We start from the raw sequence: 18154 nt of genomic DNA on the forward strand, positions 1-18154 counted from the left end.
CAAGATCTCACCACTGTACTCCAGTCTGTGCAGTGGGACAGATTCTGTCTTTTTTTAAAAAAAAAAAAAGCTGGGCGCAGTGGCTCAAGCCTGTAATCCCAGCACTTTGGGAGGCCGAGACGGGCGGATCACAAGGTCAGGAGATCGAGACCATCCTGGCTAACACGGTGAAACCCCATCTCTACTAAAAAATAGAAAAAAAACTAGCCGGGCGAGGTGGTGGGCGCCTGTAGTCCCAGCTACTCGGGAGGCTGAGGCATGAGAATGGTGGGAACCTGGGAGGCGGAGCTTGCAGTGAGCCGAGATCGCGCCACTGCACTCCAGCCTGGGCAACAGAGCGAGACTCCGTCTCAAAAAAAAAAGAAAAGAAAAGAAAAGAAAAAGCCCGTCCCACGTGGCAGTACACATGCTCTAACACAGACTGAACTAAGTCTGGAAAGCAGAATACAGCCGGGCGCGGTGGCCCGTGACTGGAATCTCCGCACTTTGGGAGGCTGAGGTGGGCAGATCATTTGAGGTCAGGAGTTCGAGATCAACCTGACCAACATGGTGAAACATGTTTCTACTAAAATACAAAAATTAGCTGGGCATGGTAGTGGGCATCTGTAATCTCAGCTACTCGGGAGGCTGAGGCAAGAGAGCTGCTTGCTTGAACCCAGGAGGCGGAGGCTGCAGTGAGCTGAGATCGCACCACTGCACTCCAGCCTGGAGGAAAGAGCAAGACTGTGTCTCAAAAAACAAACAAACAAACAAAAAGACTCTTCTATCTGTGAAACTGTAAAGAAGGAAAAACACCTGTGCTAGTTTTGCTGTTGCACCTCAAGCTGTAAGTTACAGCCACGGTACCTGATTGCTTATAATAGAGGGTTTAGTATTATCCATGGTGGTCTTAGGCATCCACAGGGCTCCTTAGAACATATCCTCCACAGCTAAGGGGGGAATACTGTATGAAAGTATATTTCAAAAAAATGTTGGGCCGGGTGTGGTGGCTCACACCTATAATTTCAACCCTTTGGGAGACTGAGGTGAGTGAACTGCTTGAAACCAGGAGTTCAAGACCAGCCTGGGCAACATAGTGAGATCCTGTTTCCACAAAAAATTTTTAAAAATTAGCCAGGCAGGCTGGGTGCGGTGGCTCATGCCTGTAATCCCAGCACATTGAGAGGTTAAGGTGGGTGGATCACCTGAGGTCAGGAGTTTGAGACCAGCCTGGCCAACATGGAGAAGCCCTGCCTCTATTAAAAATACAAAAATTGGCCAGATGTACTGGTGTATGCCTGTAATCCCAGCTACTTGGGAGGCTGAGGCAGGATAATCGCTTGAACCCAGGAGGCAGACGTTGCAGTGAGCTGAGATCATGCCATTGCACTCCCGCCTGGGCAACAGAGCAAGACTCCGTCTCAAAAAAAAAAAAAAAAATTAGCCAGGCATGTTGGTACACATGTATAGTCTTAGCTACTCCAGAGGCTGAGGTGGGAAGATCACCTGAGCCTGGGAGGTGGAGGCTGCAGTGAGCCATGACTGCACCACTGTATTCCAGCATGGGCAACAGAGGGAGACCCTGTCTCAAAAAACAAACAAAAAACATTAACAGTGTCTGTTCTTGGGATGCTGGGATGTGGGGTGATTTTCCTTGGGTGTTTGAGCCTCTGTTTGTCAACAAGGAATCCGTTCTGTTCCAGGTTCCTGCTACACTATCAAAAGGCAGACACTGGGTGAGCCTCTGGTATTATAGCTGGATATAATAGCTGGGTATTCAGCTGTTCAGATGCCAGGAATTGGAAACCCTGGGCTCCAACAGAAGGAACGCCTGGGAAACGCCAAAAGAGGCAGCGGTTAAGAAGCCAGAACTGAAGCTATGTCCCCAGTGTTCGAAGCCCTGCTCTGTTGATCATTCGCTGCTGGAACCTTGGACAGATAGCTGTTCTTTTTGTTTTTGTTTTTGTTTTTTTTTGAGACGGAGTCTCACTCTGTCGCCCAGGCTGAAGTGCAGTGGCGCAAACTCGGCTCACTGCAACCTCTGCCTCCCAGGTTAGAGATTCTCCTGCCTCAGCCTCCCGAGTAGCTGGGACTACAGGCGCCCGCCACCATGCCCGGCTAATTTTTTTTTTATTTTTAGTAGAAATGGAGTTTCACCATGTTGACCAGGCTGGTCTTGAACTCCTGACCTCAGGTGATCTGCCCACCTCGGCCTCCCAAAGTGCTGGGATTACAGGCGTGAGCCACTGCATCCAGTGTTTTTCTTTATTTTGAGACAGAGTCTTGGGCTCTGTTGCCCAGGCTGGAGTGAGGCAGTACGATCATAGCTCACTGCAGCCTTTTTACCTCCTGGGCTCGAGCAATCTCTCTGCCTCAGCTTCCAGAATAGGTGGGACTACAGTAACTTGCCACCACCACTCTCAGCTAATTGTATTTTTTTTTTGGGGTAGAGGCAGGGTCTTGCTATGTTGCCCAGGATAGTCTCAAAACTCCTGGCCTTAAGGGCTCCTCCCACCTCAAAGTGCTGGGATTGCAGGTGTGAGCCACCACAGCCAGTCTGGTGCCTGTCAGTATGTAAGCCACCTATAGAGTATGGTTCATAGGAGGAACCCACTTCATATGGTCCTGCATGTTAAGTGTGCGCGGTGAAGGGGTTAGAACATGTCTGGGCCTACTATGTGCTACTTGGTAGCATTGTTATTTTATTTTTGGAGACAGAGTCTCACTCTGTTGCCCAGGCTGGAGGGCAGTGGCGTGATCTCAGCTCACTGCAACCTCCGCCTCCTGGGCTCAAGAGATTCTCCTGCCTCAGCCTCCCGAGTAGCTGGGATTACAGGTGCCTGCCACCATGCCCAGCTAACTTTTGTATTTTTAGTAGAGACAGGATTTTGTCATGTTTGCCAGGCTGGTCTCAAACTTCTGACCTCAAGTGATCCACCGGCCTTGGCCTCCCAAAGTGCTGGGATCACAGGCATGAGCCACCGCGCCTGGCTGGATCATTATTATTATTGTTACTAATTGTTGACACCTGTCCTGCAAGGCCTTCAAAAACCTGAGATGGCCTCTGCCACAAGGAGACTAGAGCACAAATCCAAGGTGCCTATGGATGGTGCTTACATTGGTCCCTTCCTCACTACTACCCCTCTGTCAGGAAATCAATGTGACTCTCATCTTTTTTGTGATTTTCTCTAGAATGTCATTGTTATTTGAGGGTTCGTCCTACATCCAGGGCTCAGGGTAGAGAGGCCCGAGTCAGAACACCGTCAAAACCTAGCTGTTAAGTCTGAACGCATCCAAATAAGAGGAGGAAGCAACTGGCCATTAGCTTCCCAGTGGCCAGTGCAAAAAGGGTAACAGGTCCAATTATCATAAAGTTGTCGAAAAGCAAGTTTTCTTACTCTGTGGTGTTCATAGAGAGAATTTAGGAAATCTGTAAATGGGTAGGAAAGAAAATCCCACCTGTATTTTCATATTTTAATCTTTTAAAAAAATGGGGTTTTCAGCCGGGTGCGGTGGCTCAAGCCTGTAATCCCAGCACTTTGGGAGGCCGAGACGGGCGGATCACGAGGTCAGGAGATCGAGACCATCCTGGCTAACACGGTGAAACCCCGTTTCTACCAAAAAATACAAAAAATTAGCCGGGTGTGGTGGCGGGCGCCTGTAGTCCCAGCTACTCGGGAGGCTGAGGCAGGAGAATGGCGTGAACCTGGGAGGCGGAGCTTGCAGTGAGCTGAGATCCGGCCACTGCACTCCAGCCTGGGCGACAGAGCGAGACTCTATCTCAAAAAAAAAAAAAAAATGGGGTTTTCCTTCAGGTGAGAGTAGAGGCCACAAACCACAAAAGTACCTGCAGTACCAGTGACTTTGCCACCTATGGAAACCACGGAGTCTTGCAGCACACAACAGTTAACTGCAGGGACCTTAAACCATCCTTTATACTCATTGCTTCAGAAGTACTGCACTAGCCGGGCGCGGTGGCTCACGCCTGGAATCCCAGCACTCTGAGAGGCTGAGGCAGGAGAACAGTTTGAAACCAGCCTGGGCAACGCAGCAAGACGTTGTCTATACTTAAAATTTAAAAATTAGCTGGGCATGGTGGTGTGCACCTGTAGTCCCAGCTACTCAGGAGTCTGAGGTGGGAGGACTGCTTGAGCCCAGGAGTTCAAGGTCACAGTGAACCATGATCACAGCACTCCCCTCTGGCCTGGGTGACAGAGTGAGACTCTGTCTCTAAAACATAAAATAATAAAATTTTAAGTATGGTATTTACTAGACCCACTGCCAGATGTGCTTATTAATTAAATACATCCCTAAAGGAACATATAGGTACCATATCACAGAAGGGTCTTTTCAATATTTTGATAACTGTGGTCAATATCACTGTCTTCCTTTGGGGTCCCAGGTTTTTTTTTTTGTTGTTTTTTTTTTTTGAGATGGAGTCTCACTCTGCCGCCCAGGCTGGACTACAGTGGCACGATCTCGGCTCACTGCAAGCCCTGCCTCCCGGGTTCACGCCATTCTCCTGCCTCAGCCTCCTCCAAGTATTTTAGTCACTTTTTAAAGTCATCTTCTGAGACAGAAGAAGAGACAGTAAGGACCTCTCTAAGAAATGGGTGGTAAGCCGGGCGCGGTGGCTCACGCCTGTAATCCCAGCACTTTGGGAGGCCGAGGCAGGCGGATCACAAGGTCAGGAGATCGAGACCATCCTGGCTAACACAGTGAAACCCCGTCTCTACTAAAAATACAAAAAATTAGCCGGGCGCGGTGGCGGAGGCCTGTAGTCCCAGCTACTCAGGAGGCTGAGGCAGGAGAATGGCGTGAACCCCGGGTGCGGAGCTTGCGGAGAGCCGAGATCGCGCCACTGCACTCCAGCCTGGGCGACAGAGCCAGACTCCGTCTCAAAAAAAAAAAAAAAAGAAAGAAAGAAATGGGTGGCCAAGCATGGTGGCCTCATGCCTGTAATCTCAGCATTTTGGGAGGTTGGGGCAGGAGAATCGCTGAAGGTCAAGAGTTCAAGATCAGCCCAGGCAACACGGCAAGAGCCCATCTCTACAAAAAATAAATTAGTCGGCTGCAGTGACATGTGCCTGAAAATCCAGCTATTTGGGAGGCTGGGGCAGGAGGACTGCTAGAGGCCAGGAGGTGAAGGCTGCAGTGAGCCATGATCAGGCCACTGTACTCCAGCCTGGTGACAGAGCAAGACTTGACTCTTAAGAAACAAAGGAACAGGTGCCCAGCTCCTCCTGGGGCTGAGTCCTAGCAGGGGCTCTGGGCGGGCCTGGAGCGGAGTCCGAGTCCGTTAACAGTGAAGCCGCTTCCCTAGGCTGGGAGGGGAGAGGGCCCCTCCCTCACAGAACCCCAGGGACCCTTCTGTGGCTCCCCTCCCCACGCGGCCCCTACCTTCCTGGGGTCCTTCCTGTCCTTTGCACGCCCGGTGTCCTTGCGCGGGCTCAGGGGGCCGCCCTTGGCGCAGCGGCTGGCCTTGGTGGCGGGCGCGGTGCTGGTGGGCGCTGGTGCAGCAGCTGAGGCGTCGTGCAGGAAGATGCGCTCGCTGCGGCGCCGCGTCCACAGGTCGTCGTCGCTGGCCTCGGGCCCCGCCTCGAAGCCAGGCTCCTTGGGACCCCGCAGCTTCCGGGCCTTGCGCCCCTTCTCCACCGCCAGCTTGGCCTTGTCCGGGCTGCTGGGGCCGGGGCCGCGGGCGCCAGGCGTGGGTGCGGCCAGGGAGGGTCCCGGTTCCCCCAGTCCCTTCTTGGGCCGCAGGAGCCCCGCAGGCGACCGCTTGCGCACCTTGACCTCGCTCTCCGAGTCGGTGTACTCGAACTCTGTTCCTGAACGCGGGAGGAGAGCGTGCTGGTCACAATCTCGTGGGGACCCAACCCCATGGGCACCATTCCTCCCCCGCAGGACCTCCCCGCCGATGGCAGCGCTTCCCCCGTTTCCAGGAGAGGAAACTGAGGCCCAGAAAAGAAGGACTCACAAGGCCCACGCCTGTCCCTACTATGCCTGTCCTCACCCACCTCCGCTGCCCGGACACTGCTCCCAACCCCTCGCCCCATGGAAAGATCCTGGGCCCCTTGAGCTCCTCCGAGGCCCCATGTGACTTGTGGAAATCCCAAAAGCCAGGGCAGCTGGGCGGGGCGGGCCGGCCCCACACCTGCAGGGCAGCAGCCCTCTAAGGCAGGCAGGCGGGGAAACCCACAGAGAAGCCCCAAGTTCCACTCGCCTTCTCTCCCCTGTTCTTGGTGCTGCCTGTCAGAGCTGGGTGGTCCCAGGAATCGTCCACTCCCACTGCCCTCTCTACACGACAGGGCCACCCCAACAGCCCTCCTTCCACCCCAGGCCCCACCCATTGCACAGCCAAGGCCCTGCTTCCCTCTGTCCTGGATCCTGGGTCCCAGCCCCTGGGCTCCTTGAACGCACAGCCTCTTGAGCACAGGCCGCCCAGCACTTGCTCAGCACCTACCATCCCCACTCATTCCCAGCTGCAAGCTCTGCTCTCTGCCATCCCCTCTGCACAGAGCACCAGCTCCCCCGACCTCTCCTTGGAACAGCACTAAGTCCTTCAGAAGGAGACCCACCCCACACCCCGGGAAGTCCTCTCTGGCCACACCTCTGTTGTCACAGGCAATGCCACACCTTAGCATTTCTGTCCATGCCCAGGTCCCAGCTTATCCCAGCCTGCCCTGCCCCTGGGAAGCAGATCCCTGAATTCTCTGAGATCTCCAGCTAAAGCCCCAGGTCAGAGCTGGTATCCAGGAAGAGCGTGTGAGTGAGGTGTGGGCGGCACTGCTCCCCAGGACAGGGGCTCCAAGGTGCCTTCACTCAGGGATGCAATCTGTGTGACAGTCCCTTGTGTTAACAACCTCAGGGAGAGCCATTGGTCTGCCTTAAATCCTCCAGCACAGGAGCCGAAAAGCCAAGGCCCAATCCCAGGCCTACCGACCCCAGGGACAGCTATGAGAGGCTTGCCCTGCACTGTGCCGGTAGAGGAAGTCACAGCAACAGAGGCCGGCGGGAGCTGCCCAGTGGGAAAGAGTCACCGGCAAAGTGTAATGATCCTATTCGTTAATTTTTTTTTTTTTTTTCTTGAGACGGAGTCTTGCTTTGTCACCCAGGCTGGAGTACAGTGGTGCGATCTCAGCTCACTGCAAGCTCCGCCTCCCGGGTTCACGCCATTCTCCTGCCTCAGCCTCCTGAGTAGCTGGGACTACAGGCGCCCGCCACCATGCCCGGCTACATTTGTTTTTTTTTTTTTTAGTAGAGACGGGGTTTCACCGTGTTAAGCAGGCTGGTCTCGAACTCCTAACCTTGTGATCCACCCGCCTTTGCCTCCCAAAGTGCTGGGATTGCAGGCGTGATCGTTAATATTTTGCCAACAGACTTTCCAACTTCCCACGGTGCAGGGAGGCAGCAAGGGGCTTTTGAGGCTGATGTGGGTGCAGGCCACAAGCCTGAGTGCTCTGCTCTGGGTGTGATGGAATGAGGCACCACCCGGTAACAGTCCCCCCAGAGATCCACTGGAACACCTGGCTTCCATAATCCCTCACAGGCCCATTGTGTATCGTTCAGGGAGGGACAGTGGACAGAGACGAGGCTCATGTGGAATGCAGAGAGTGAAGTCACAGGAGGCACATCCCCCTGCACCTTCTACCCTGGCACTAGACACGGTCTTCTTGGCACACACAGCAGGGAAGGTGGGGCCCACATGGAAAAGAAATAGAGTCCCACTGACCTCAGCACCAGGAAAGAGAAGTCTAGAAACTGGCAACACAGAAGAGAGTAGAAAGGGAGCCAGAGGCCGGGTGCAGGGGCTCACGCCTGTAACCCCAGCACTTTGGGAGGTCAAGGCGGGCGCATCACCTGAGGTCAGGAGTTCAAGACCAGCCTGGCCAACATGGTGAAACCCTGTCTCTACTAAAAATACAAAAATTAGCCGGGCACGGTGGAGTGCGCCTATAGTCCCAGCTACTTGGGAGGGTGAGGCAGGAGAATCACTTGAACCTGGAGGCAGAGGTTGCAGTAAGCAGAGATTATACCACTGCATTCCAGCTTGGGTGACAGAGTGAGAATCTGACTAAAAAAAAAAAAAAAAATTGGGAGCCAGAGGCCGGGCGCGGTGGCTCACACCTGTAATCTCAGCACTTTGGGAGGCCAAGGCGGGTGGATCACAAGGTCAGGAGTTCGAGACCAGCCTGGCCAATAGGAGGAAACCCCATCTCCAATAAAAATACAAAAATTAGCCAGGCATGGTGGCGCACACTGTAGTCCCAGCTACTCAAGAGGCTGAGGCAGGAGAATCGCCTGAACCCAGGAGGCAGAGGTTGCAGTGAGCTGAGATCGTGCCATTGCACTCCAGTCTGGGTGACAGAGTGAGACTCCATCTCAAAAAAAAAAAAAAAAAATTAGAAAGGGAGCCAGAGAGGGGTCCCCATGCGCTCTCTCTCTCCCCCATGTCTCTGAATGGCCCTGAAACTACCTACACACAGAATAGACTCCAAGCAGCCCAGGGCTCAGCAAAAAGTGATCTGAACAGAGGCCAAAGACACCACCCAAGAAACTGGACTTCAAGCCCTACCAAGGAAATATCTGCTAAAATAAAGGAGATAATACTCACTGGAAAAAAAAAAAGGCAGGCATTCTGACTCTCCACCACCTCAGCCCCACAATGTCTAAGATACAATCCAAAATTACGAGACAAGGCCAAGCACGGTGGCTCACACCTGTAATCCCAGCACTTTGGGGAGGTCAAAGTGGGCAGATCACTTGAGGTGAGAAGTTTGAGACCAGCCTGGCCAACATGGCAAAACCCCATCTCTACAAAAAATACAAAAATTATCTGGGCGTGGTGGCATGCATCTGTAATTCCAGCTACTTGGGAGGTTGAGGCACAAGAATCCCTTGAACCCAGGAGGCAGAGTTTGCAGTGAGCAGAGATCACACCACTGCACTCCAGCCTGGGCAACAGAGCGAGACTCTGTCTCAAAAAAAAAATTACTAGACAAATGAAGAACCAAGAAAATGCATCACATTCCAGAGAGAAAACAAAAGCAACTGAACCTGACCCTGAGATGAACCACATGTTGGAACGAACAGCCAAGGCTTCTGAAATCCTCAAAGAGGTAAAATAAAACTTGTTTTCAATGCATGAAAATCTCACCAGAGAAATAGGAAGGACTAACAGAAACAACAGAAAAGAACCAAATGAACCAACTTTAAGTACAGAACTGGCTAGGCACAGCAGTTCACACCTGTAATCCCGGAACTTTGGGAGACTGAGGCGGGAGGATCCCTTGAGGTCAGGAGGTCATGAGTTCAAGACCAGCGTGGGCAACATAGTGAGACTCTGTCTCTACAAAAAATACAATAATTAGCCAGTCATGGTGGCACGCACCTGTGGTCCCAGCTACTCAGGAGGCAGAGGTGGGAGGATCACCTGAGCCCAGGAGGTTGAGGCTTCAGTGAGCCATGATTGTGCTCCTACATTCCAGCCTGGGTGACAGAGCAAGACCCTGTCTCAAACAACACAAAGAAATTATAAAACTAAGAAGTACAATTTCAGAAATAAAAAATCCATAGAAGGGATCTAAGAGCTGAATGGATATGATTAAGAGAAAAGTAAGGCCGGGCGCGGTGGTTCACACCTGTAATCCCAGCACTTTGGGAGGCCAAGATGGGCGGATCACAAGGTCAGGAGATCGAGACCATCCTGGCTAACACGGTGAAACCCCACCTCTACTAAAAATACAAAAAATTAGCTGGGTGCGGTGGCGGGCGCCTGTAGTCTCAGCTACTCGGGAGGCTGAGGCAGGAGAATGGCGTAAACCCAGGAGGCGGAGCTTGCAAAGTAAGCAGAGATCACGCCACTGCAGTCCAGCCTGGGCAACAGAGCGAGACTCCACCTCAATAAAAAAAAAAAAAAAAAGAGAAAAGTGAGTTTGTGAGTTTGGGTGTGGGGGAACCAGCCTCAGAGACCTGTCAGATAACAAATGGTCAAATGTATGTTAAACAGGAAAAGAAAGAATAAGAAAAAATGCTTGAAGATTTGTTTTTCCTCAATAGCTGAAATCTTCCCAAATTTGATGACAAACAGAAACTTGCAGATGTAGGGTATCAGATGAACACCAAGCAAAATAAACACAAACAGCTTTGTCACGAGGCATGCCACAGTCAAATGGCTGACAAAGATAAACACGAACCCCCAGGAATAACAAGAAAAATGTAACCTATGACTTCCAAAACAATCACTTGATTAATGGCAAACTTCTCATCAGAAACCAGAGACCAGAAGAGAGTAGAATATCTTCTAAGTGCTCAAAGAAAAGGAAAAAAAAAAACTGTCAACCCCAAATTCTATATCCAATAAAAACATCATTCATGGTGAAATAGGAACATTTTCAGGTAAAAGAACACTAAGAGGCCGGGCGTGATGGCTCACGCCTGTAATCCCAACCACTCGGGAGGCTGAGGCAGGAGAATCACTTGAACCCAGAAGGTGGAGGTTGCAGTAAGTCAAGATCGCACCATTGCACTCCAGCCTGGGTGACAGAGTGAGACTGTCTCAACAACAACAACAAAAAAGGAACACCAAGAAAATTCCTCACCAGCAGCTCTACAAGGCAAAACTGCTAAATGAAGTTCTTTGGGCTGAAACTGCAGGAAAACTGGAATCCTCAGACAAGAATGAAAAGCAACAGAAATAATAAATATCTGAATAAATACAAAATACTTTGTTCACTTTTCCTCTTAATTTCCTTATAAGCCATTTAAATCATTAAAACTAAGCTTGTGGCCGGGTGCGGTGGCTCATGCCTGTAATCCCAGCACTTTGGAAGGTTGAGGCAGGTGGAGCATGAGCTCAGGAGTTCAAGACCAGCCTGGCCAAGATGGTGAAATCCCGTCTCTACTAAAAATAAAAAAATTAGCCAGGCGAGGTGGCAGGTGCCTGTAATCCCAGCTACTTGGGAGGCTGAGGCAGGAGAATCGCTTGAACCCGGGAGGCAGAGGTTGCAGTGAGCTGAGATCACACCACTCCACTTCAGCCTGGGTGACAGAGTAAGACTCTGCCTAAAAAAAAAAAAAAAAAAAATGGCCGGGCGCGGTGGCTCAAGCCTGTAATCCCAGTACTTTGGGAGGCCGAGGCGGGTGGATCACGAAGTCAGGAGATCGAGACCATCCTGGCTAACATGGTGAAACCCCGTCTCTACTAAAAATATAAAAAACTAGCCGGGCGTGGTGGCGGGCGCCTGTAGTCCCAGCTACTCGGAGGCTGAGGCAGGAGAATGGCGTAAACCCGGGAGGCGGAGCTTGCAGTGAGCCGAGATCGCGCCACTGCACTCCAGCCTGGGTGACACAGCGAGACTCCGTCTCAAAAAAAAAAAAAACAAAAACACTAAGTTTGTAACATTGTCTTCAGGGGTTGATACCATGCGAAGAAGTATTACATATAATATAAAATATGAGGTATGATAAGGACTGATAAAGTTGCAAGATTTCTGTATTTTATGTGAAAAAAAACACACGATATGTGGATGTGAAATAAAACACATGATAAGTGGATGTAAAAAGTTAGGAATGTATATTGTTATCTCTATTTTCTATTTTTAAAAATGACAAAATGATACTGAGAAAGCTAACAGGAAAATTAAAATGGAATTCTTAAACATATTCAAATAAATCTGTTTAAAAGGCAGCAAAGGAGAACCAAAAATTAGACAAAAAACTAAAGACTAAGACACTAATACATTGAAAGGCAAAGCATGAAAAAGGTGTACCATGCAAACAGGAACCAAGAGAGCTGGAGTGGCTATACTAACAACAAACCAAATAGACTTTTTAAGACAAAAATTGTTACTAGCAACAAAGAAGAACATTCTAAAATGATAAAAGGGGCCAAGCGTGGTGGCGCAGGCCTGTAATCCCAGCACTTTGGGAGGCCAAGGTGGGCGGATCAGCTGAGGTCAGGACCAGCCTGGGCAACAGGCAGAGAGAGGTTGCAGGGAGCTGAGAGCGTGTCGCTGCACTCCAGCCTGGGCAACACCGTGTTTAAAAAGAAAAAAAGAGTTGGGCGCAGTGGCTCACGCCTGTAATCCCAGCATTTTGGAAGGCCGAGGCGGGCAGATCACCTGAGGTCGGGAGTTTGAGACCAGCCTGACCAACATGGAGAAACCCCATCTCTACTAAAAATACAAAACTAGCCGGGCGTGGTGGCGCATGCCTGCAATCCCAGCTACTTGGGAGGCTGAGCAGGAGAATCGCTTGAACCTGGGAGGCAGAGGTTGTGGTGAGCCGAGATCACGCCACTGCACTCCAGCCTGGGCAACAAGAGCAAAACTCCGTCTCAAAAGAAAAAAAAAAGGCATTCTGACTCTCCACCACCTCAGCCCCACAACGTCCAAGACACAATCCAAAATTACTAGACAAGGCCAGGCATGATGGCTCACACCTGTAGTCCCAGCACTTTGGGAGCCCAATGAGGGCAGATAGATTACTTGAGGACAGGAATTCGAAACCAGCCTGGGCAACAGAGCGAGACCTCTTCTCCACAAAAGATTGAAACTGTTTTGGGGCTCCATGAACAATGCTCATATAAGATGGGAAACTTCACTGATAAATGTGTTGTTTTTCTTTTCTTTTCTTTCTTTTTTTTTGAGATGGAGTCTCACTCTATTGCCCAGGCTGAAGTGCAGCGGTGCAGTCTTGGCTCACTGCAACCTCTGCCTCCCGGGCTCAAGCGATTCTCATGCTACAGCCTCCCAAGAAGCTGAGATTACAGGTGCCCACAACCACGCCTGGCTAATTTTTATATTTTTAGTACAGATGGGCTTTCCCCATGTTGGCCAGGCTGGTCTCGAACTCCTGACCTCTGATGGTCCATCTGCCTCGGCCTCCCAAAGTGCTGGGATTACAGGCGCGAGCTATCATGCCTGACTCAATGTATGTTCCCTTTTAGACAGAGTGTCACTCTTGTCACCCAGGCTGAAGTGCACTGCAATGGCCCGATCTCTGCTCACTGCAAACTCCGCCTCCCAGGTTCAAGTGATTCTCCTGTCTCAGCCTCCAGAGTAGCTGGGATTACAGGCGCCCACCACCACACCCGGATAATTTTGTATTTTTAGTAGAGATGGGGTTTCACCATGTTGGTCAGGCTGGTCTCGAACTCCTGACCTCAAGTGATCCAGCCACCTCGGCCTCCCAAAGTGCTGAGATTACAGGCGTAAGCCACCGCACCCAGCCGTATGTTCTTTATATAGCAAGGAAGAAAAAAAAAAGCGTGTGTTGACTGCTCCACCAACTGGCCTTCCTCATCTCTCTCCCTTCTCCTTGGGCCTCCCTATTCCCTGAAGCACAACAATATTGAAATTAGGTCAATTAATCCTACAATGGCCTCTAAATGTTCAAGTGAATTGAAGAGTCACATGTCTCTCACTTTTAATTGAAAGCTAGAGGCCAGGCGCGGTGGCTCAAGCCTGTAATCCCAGCACTTTGAGAGGCCGAGACTGGCGGATCACGAGGTCAGGAGATCGAGACCATCCTGGCTAACACCGTGAAACCCCGTCTCTACTGAAAAATACAAAAAACTAGCCAGGCGAGGTGGCGGGCGCCTGTAGTCCCAGTTACTCGGGAGGCTGAGGCAGGAGAATGGCATGAACCCGGGAGGCGGAGCTTGCAGTGAGCTGAGATCTGGCCACTGCACTCCAGCCTGGGTGACAGAGTAAGACTCGGAGTCAAAAAAAAAAAAAAAAGGAAGCTAGAAATGATTAAACTTAGGGAGGAAGGCTTAAGCCAGTCAAAAGCTGAGATAGCCTAAAAGCAAGGCCTCTTGTGCCAAACAGTTAGCCAGGCTACGAATGCAAAGAAAAAGTTCTTGAAGGAAATTTTTTTTTTTTTTTTTTTTTGAGACGGAGTCTCGCTCTGTCGCCCAGGCTGGAGTGCAGTGGCGCGATCTCGGCTCACTGCAAGCTCCGCCTCCCGGGTTCACGCCATTCTCCTGCCTCAGCCTCCCGAGTAGCTGGGACTACAGGCGCCCACAACCGCGCCCGGCTAATTTTTTGTATTTTTAGTAGAGACGGGGTTTCACCGTGGTCTCGATCTCCTGACCTTGTGATCCGCCCGCCTCGGCCTCCCAAAGTGCTGGGATTACAGGCGTGAGCCACCGCACCCGGCCTCTTGAAGGAAATTTAAAGTGCTCTGGTGAACACACAAATAAGAAAGTGAAACAGCTCATTGCTAACATGGAGAAAGTCTGCGTGATCTGGAGAGAAGATCAAACCACCCTCAATATTCCTTTAAGCCAAAAGCCAAATCCTCATCCACAGCAAGGCCCCAACTCTCTTCAATTCTGTGAAGGCCGAGAGAGGTGAGGAAGCTGCAAAGGAAAAGTCTGAAGCCAGGAGAGTCTGTCTCATGAGGTGTAAGGAAAGAAGCTGTCAGTCGGGCGCAGTGGCTCACGCCTGTCATCCCAGTACTTTAGGAAGCCAAGGCGGGCGGATCATTTGAAGTCAGGAGTTCGAGACCAGCCTGGCCAATGTGGTGAAACCCCACATCTACTAAAAAAATACAAAAATTAGCCAGGCGTGGTGGCGGGTGCCTGTAATCCCAGCTACTGGGGAGGCTGAGGCAGGAGAATCACTTGAACCCGGGAGGCAGAGGTTGCAGTGAGCTGAGATTGCACCACTGTGTTCCAGCCTGGGCAACAGAGTGAGATCTCCATCTCAGAGAAAAAAAGTAAAGAAGCCGTCTCCATAACATAAAAATGCAAGGACAAGCAGCCAGTGTTGATGGAGAAGCTGCAGCGAGTTCTCCAGAAGATCCAGCTAGGGTCACTGATTAAAGTGGCTACACCAACCAACAGATTTGCAATGTGGACACAACAGCCTTCCACTGAAAGCAGATGCCATCTAAGGCTTTCATCGATAGAGAGGAGAAGTCAGTGCCTGGTTTCAAAGCTTCAAAGGACAGCCCAACTCTTGTTGGGGGCTAATGCAGCTGGGGACTTTTAAGTTGAAGCCAATGCTCATTTACCATTCTGAAAACCCCAGGGTCCTTAAGAATGATGCTAATCTCCTCTGCCAGTGCTCTTACCAGTGGAACAACAGGCCGGGCGCGGTGGCTCATGCCTGTCATCCCAGCACTGTGGGAGGCTGAGGCAGGTGGATCACGAGGTCAGGAGATCAAGATCATCCTGGCTAACACGGTGAAACCCTGTCTCTACTAAAAATACAAAAACAGTTAGCTGGGCATGGTGGGGGGCGCCTATAGTACCAGCTACTCGGGAGGCTGAAGCAGGAGAATGGCATGAACCCAGGAGGCGGAGCTTGTAGTGAGCCGAGATCGTGCCACTGCACGCCAGCCTGGGTGACAGAGCGAGACTCCGTCTCAGAAAGGAAAAAAAAAAAAAAAAAAAGGCAACAACAAAGCCTTGGTAACAGCACCTCAGTTCACAGCATGATTTACTGAATATTTTAAGCCTGCTGTTGAGACCTATTGTTCAGGAAAAAAAATTCATTTCAAAATATTACTGCTCATTGACAATGTACCTTGTCATCCAAGAGCTCTGAGGGAGATGTACAAGGAGATGAATGTTGGTTACATGCCTGCTAGCCCAGCGCCCATTCTGTAGCCCATAGATCAAGGAGTAATTTTGACTTTCAAGTCTCATTACTTAAGGAATATAATTTGTAAGGCTATAGCTGCCACAGATGATGATTCCTCTGATGGATCTGGGCAAAGTAAATGGAAAACCTTCTGGAAAGAATTCACTATTCTAGGCCAGGTGCAGTGGCTCACGCCTGTAACCCCAGCACTTTGGGAGGCCAACGCAGGTGGATCATTTGAGGCCAGGAGTTCCAGACCAGCCTGGCCGACATGGCAAAACCCTATCTCTACTAAAAATACAAAAATCAGCCGGGCATGGTGGCAGGCACCTGTAATCCCAGCTACTCGGGAGGCTGAGGCACAAGAATCGCTTGAACAAGGGAGGCGGAAGTTGCAGTGAGCCGAGATCACAACGCTGCATTCCAGCCTGGGCGACACAGCGAGACTCAATTTCAAAAAAAAAAAAAGAAGTTGATTCCAACCCTCGTGGACAACTATGAAAGGCGCAAGCCTTCACTGGAGGAAGTGACTGCAGACGTGGTGGAAACAGCAAGAGAACTCAGGTTAGAATGAAGCCTGGAGATGGGACTGAATTGTTGCAATGTCATGATCAATTTTAAAAGATGAGGAGCTACTTTTTATGGAGGAGCAAAGAAAGTGATTTCTTGAGATGGCATCCACTCCTGGTGAAGACGCTGTGAACACTGTTGAAATGACAAAGCATTTAGAATACTGCATAAGCTTAGACGATAAAGCAGGGGCAGGGTTTCAGACGACTGCCTCCAATGTTGAAAGAAGTCCTGTAGGTAAAACGCTATCAAACAGTATTGCATATTACAGAAAAATCTTCCTTGAGAGAGTCAATCGATGCAGCAAACTTCGCTGTTATCTCATTTGAAGAAATTGCCACGGCCACCCCAACCTTCAGCAACCACAACCCTAATCAGTAAGCAGCCATCAGCATCGAGGCAAGGCCCTCCACCAGCAAAAAGATTACAGCTCACTAAAGGCTCGGATGATCATTAGCATTTTCGGCAATAAACTATTTTTAAATTAAGGTACGTACAGTGTTTTCTTAGACATAATGCTATGACAGCTGGGCGCGGTGGCTTATGCCTGGAATCCCAGCACTTTGCGAGGCCGAGGTGGGCAATCACCTGAGTTCAGGAGTTCGAGATCAGTCTGGTCAACATGGGGAAATCCTGTCTCTATTAAAAATACAGGCCGGGCGCAGTGGCTCACTCCTGTAATCCCAGCACTTTGGGAGGCCGAGACAGGCAGATCACGACGTCAGGAGATTGAGACCATCCTGGCTAACACGGTAAAACCCCATCTCTACTAAAAATACAAAAAATTAGCCGGGCGTGGTGGTGGGCGCCTGTAGTCTCAGCTACTCAGGAGGCTGAGGCAGGAGAATGGTGTGAACCTGGGAGGTGGAGCTTGCAGTAAACCGAGATTGTGCCGCTGCACTCCAGCCTGGGTGATACAGCGAGACTCTGTCTCAAAAAATAAATAAATAAATAAATAAAAATACAAAAATTAGCCAGGCGTAGTGGTGTGTGCTTATAATCCCAGTTACTCGGGAGCCTGAGACAGGAGAATCACCTGAACCCAGGAGATGGAGATTGCAGTGAGCAGAGATTGTGCAACTACATTTCAGCCTGGGTGACAAAGCGAGACTCGATCTCAAAAAAAAAAAAAAAAAAAGACAATACTATTGCACACTTAAGAGACTACAGGATAGTGTAAACATATGCTTTTTGTTTGGTCTTTTATTTTTATTTATTTATTCTTTTTTTGAGATAGAGTCTTGCTCTGTCACCCAGGCTGGAGTGCAGTGGCGTGATCTCGGCTCACTGCCAAGTTCCGCCTCCCAGCTTCACGCCATTCTCCTGCCTCAGCCTCCCGAGTAGCTGGGGCTACAGGCGCCCGCCACCACGCCTGGCTAATTTTTTGTAATTTTTTGTAGAGATGGGGTTTCACCATATTAACCAGGATGGTCTCAATCTCCCGACCTCGTGATCTGCCTGCCTCGGCCTCCCAAAGTGCTGGGGTTACAGGCGTGAGCCACTGTGCCTTGCCTGGTCTTTTATTTTTGAGACAGGGTCTCATTTTGTTGCCTAGGTTTGAGTGCAGTGGCGCAATCTCGGCTCACTGCAGCCTCGACCTCCCAAGCTCCAGTGATCCCGCTGCATCAGCCTCCCAAGTATCTGGGACCAGAGGTGCATGCCTGGCTAATTTTTCTGTTTATTTTTTTGTAGAGATGGGGTCTTGCCCTGCTGCCCAGGCTGGTCTTGAACTACTGAGCTCAAGCAATCCTCCTGCCTTGGCCTCCCAAAGTGCTGAGATTATAGGTGTGAGCCACCATGCATGGCCAATAACCTGGTGTGTTTTTTTTTTTTTTTTTTTTTTTGAGACGGAGTCTCGCTCTGCCGCCCAGGCTGGAGTGCAGTGGCCGGATCTCAGCTCACTGCAAGCTCCACCTCCCGGGTTTACGACATTCTCCTGCCTCAGCCTCCCGAGTAGCTGGGACTACAGGCGCCCGCCACCTCGCCCGGCTAGTTTTTTGTATTTTTTAGTA

At 50.4% G+C, this 18154-nt stretch overlaps 1 protein-coding gene across 12 annotated transcripts in view; it reads right to left on the reverse strand.

The window, feature by feature from the left end:
- TNRC18 (trinucleotide repeat containing 18) overlaps nucleotides 1-18154 on the reverse strand; it is a 124409-nt gene that overhangs the window by 22092 nt on the left and 84163 nt on the right. For all 12 annotated transcript variants that reach the window (XM_065541622.2, XM_074034363.1, XM_045387854.3 and 9 more), the window contains one exon: nucleotides 5380-5807. In XM_065541622.2, coding sequence (XP_065397694.1) covers nucleotides 5380-5807 — 428 coding nt within the window. The remainder of the gene's footprint in view (nucleotides 1-5379; nucleotides 5808-18154) is intronic.

This window comes from Macaca fascicularis, chromosome 3, assembly GCF_037993035.2.
Source record: "Macaca fascicularis isolate 582-1 chromosome 3, T2T-MFA8v1.1".
Lineage (NCBI taxonomy): Eukaryota > Metazoa > Chordata > Mammalia > Primates > Cercopithecidae > Macaca > Macaca fascicularis.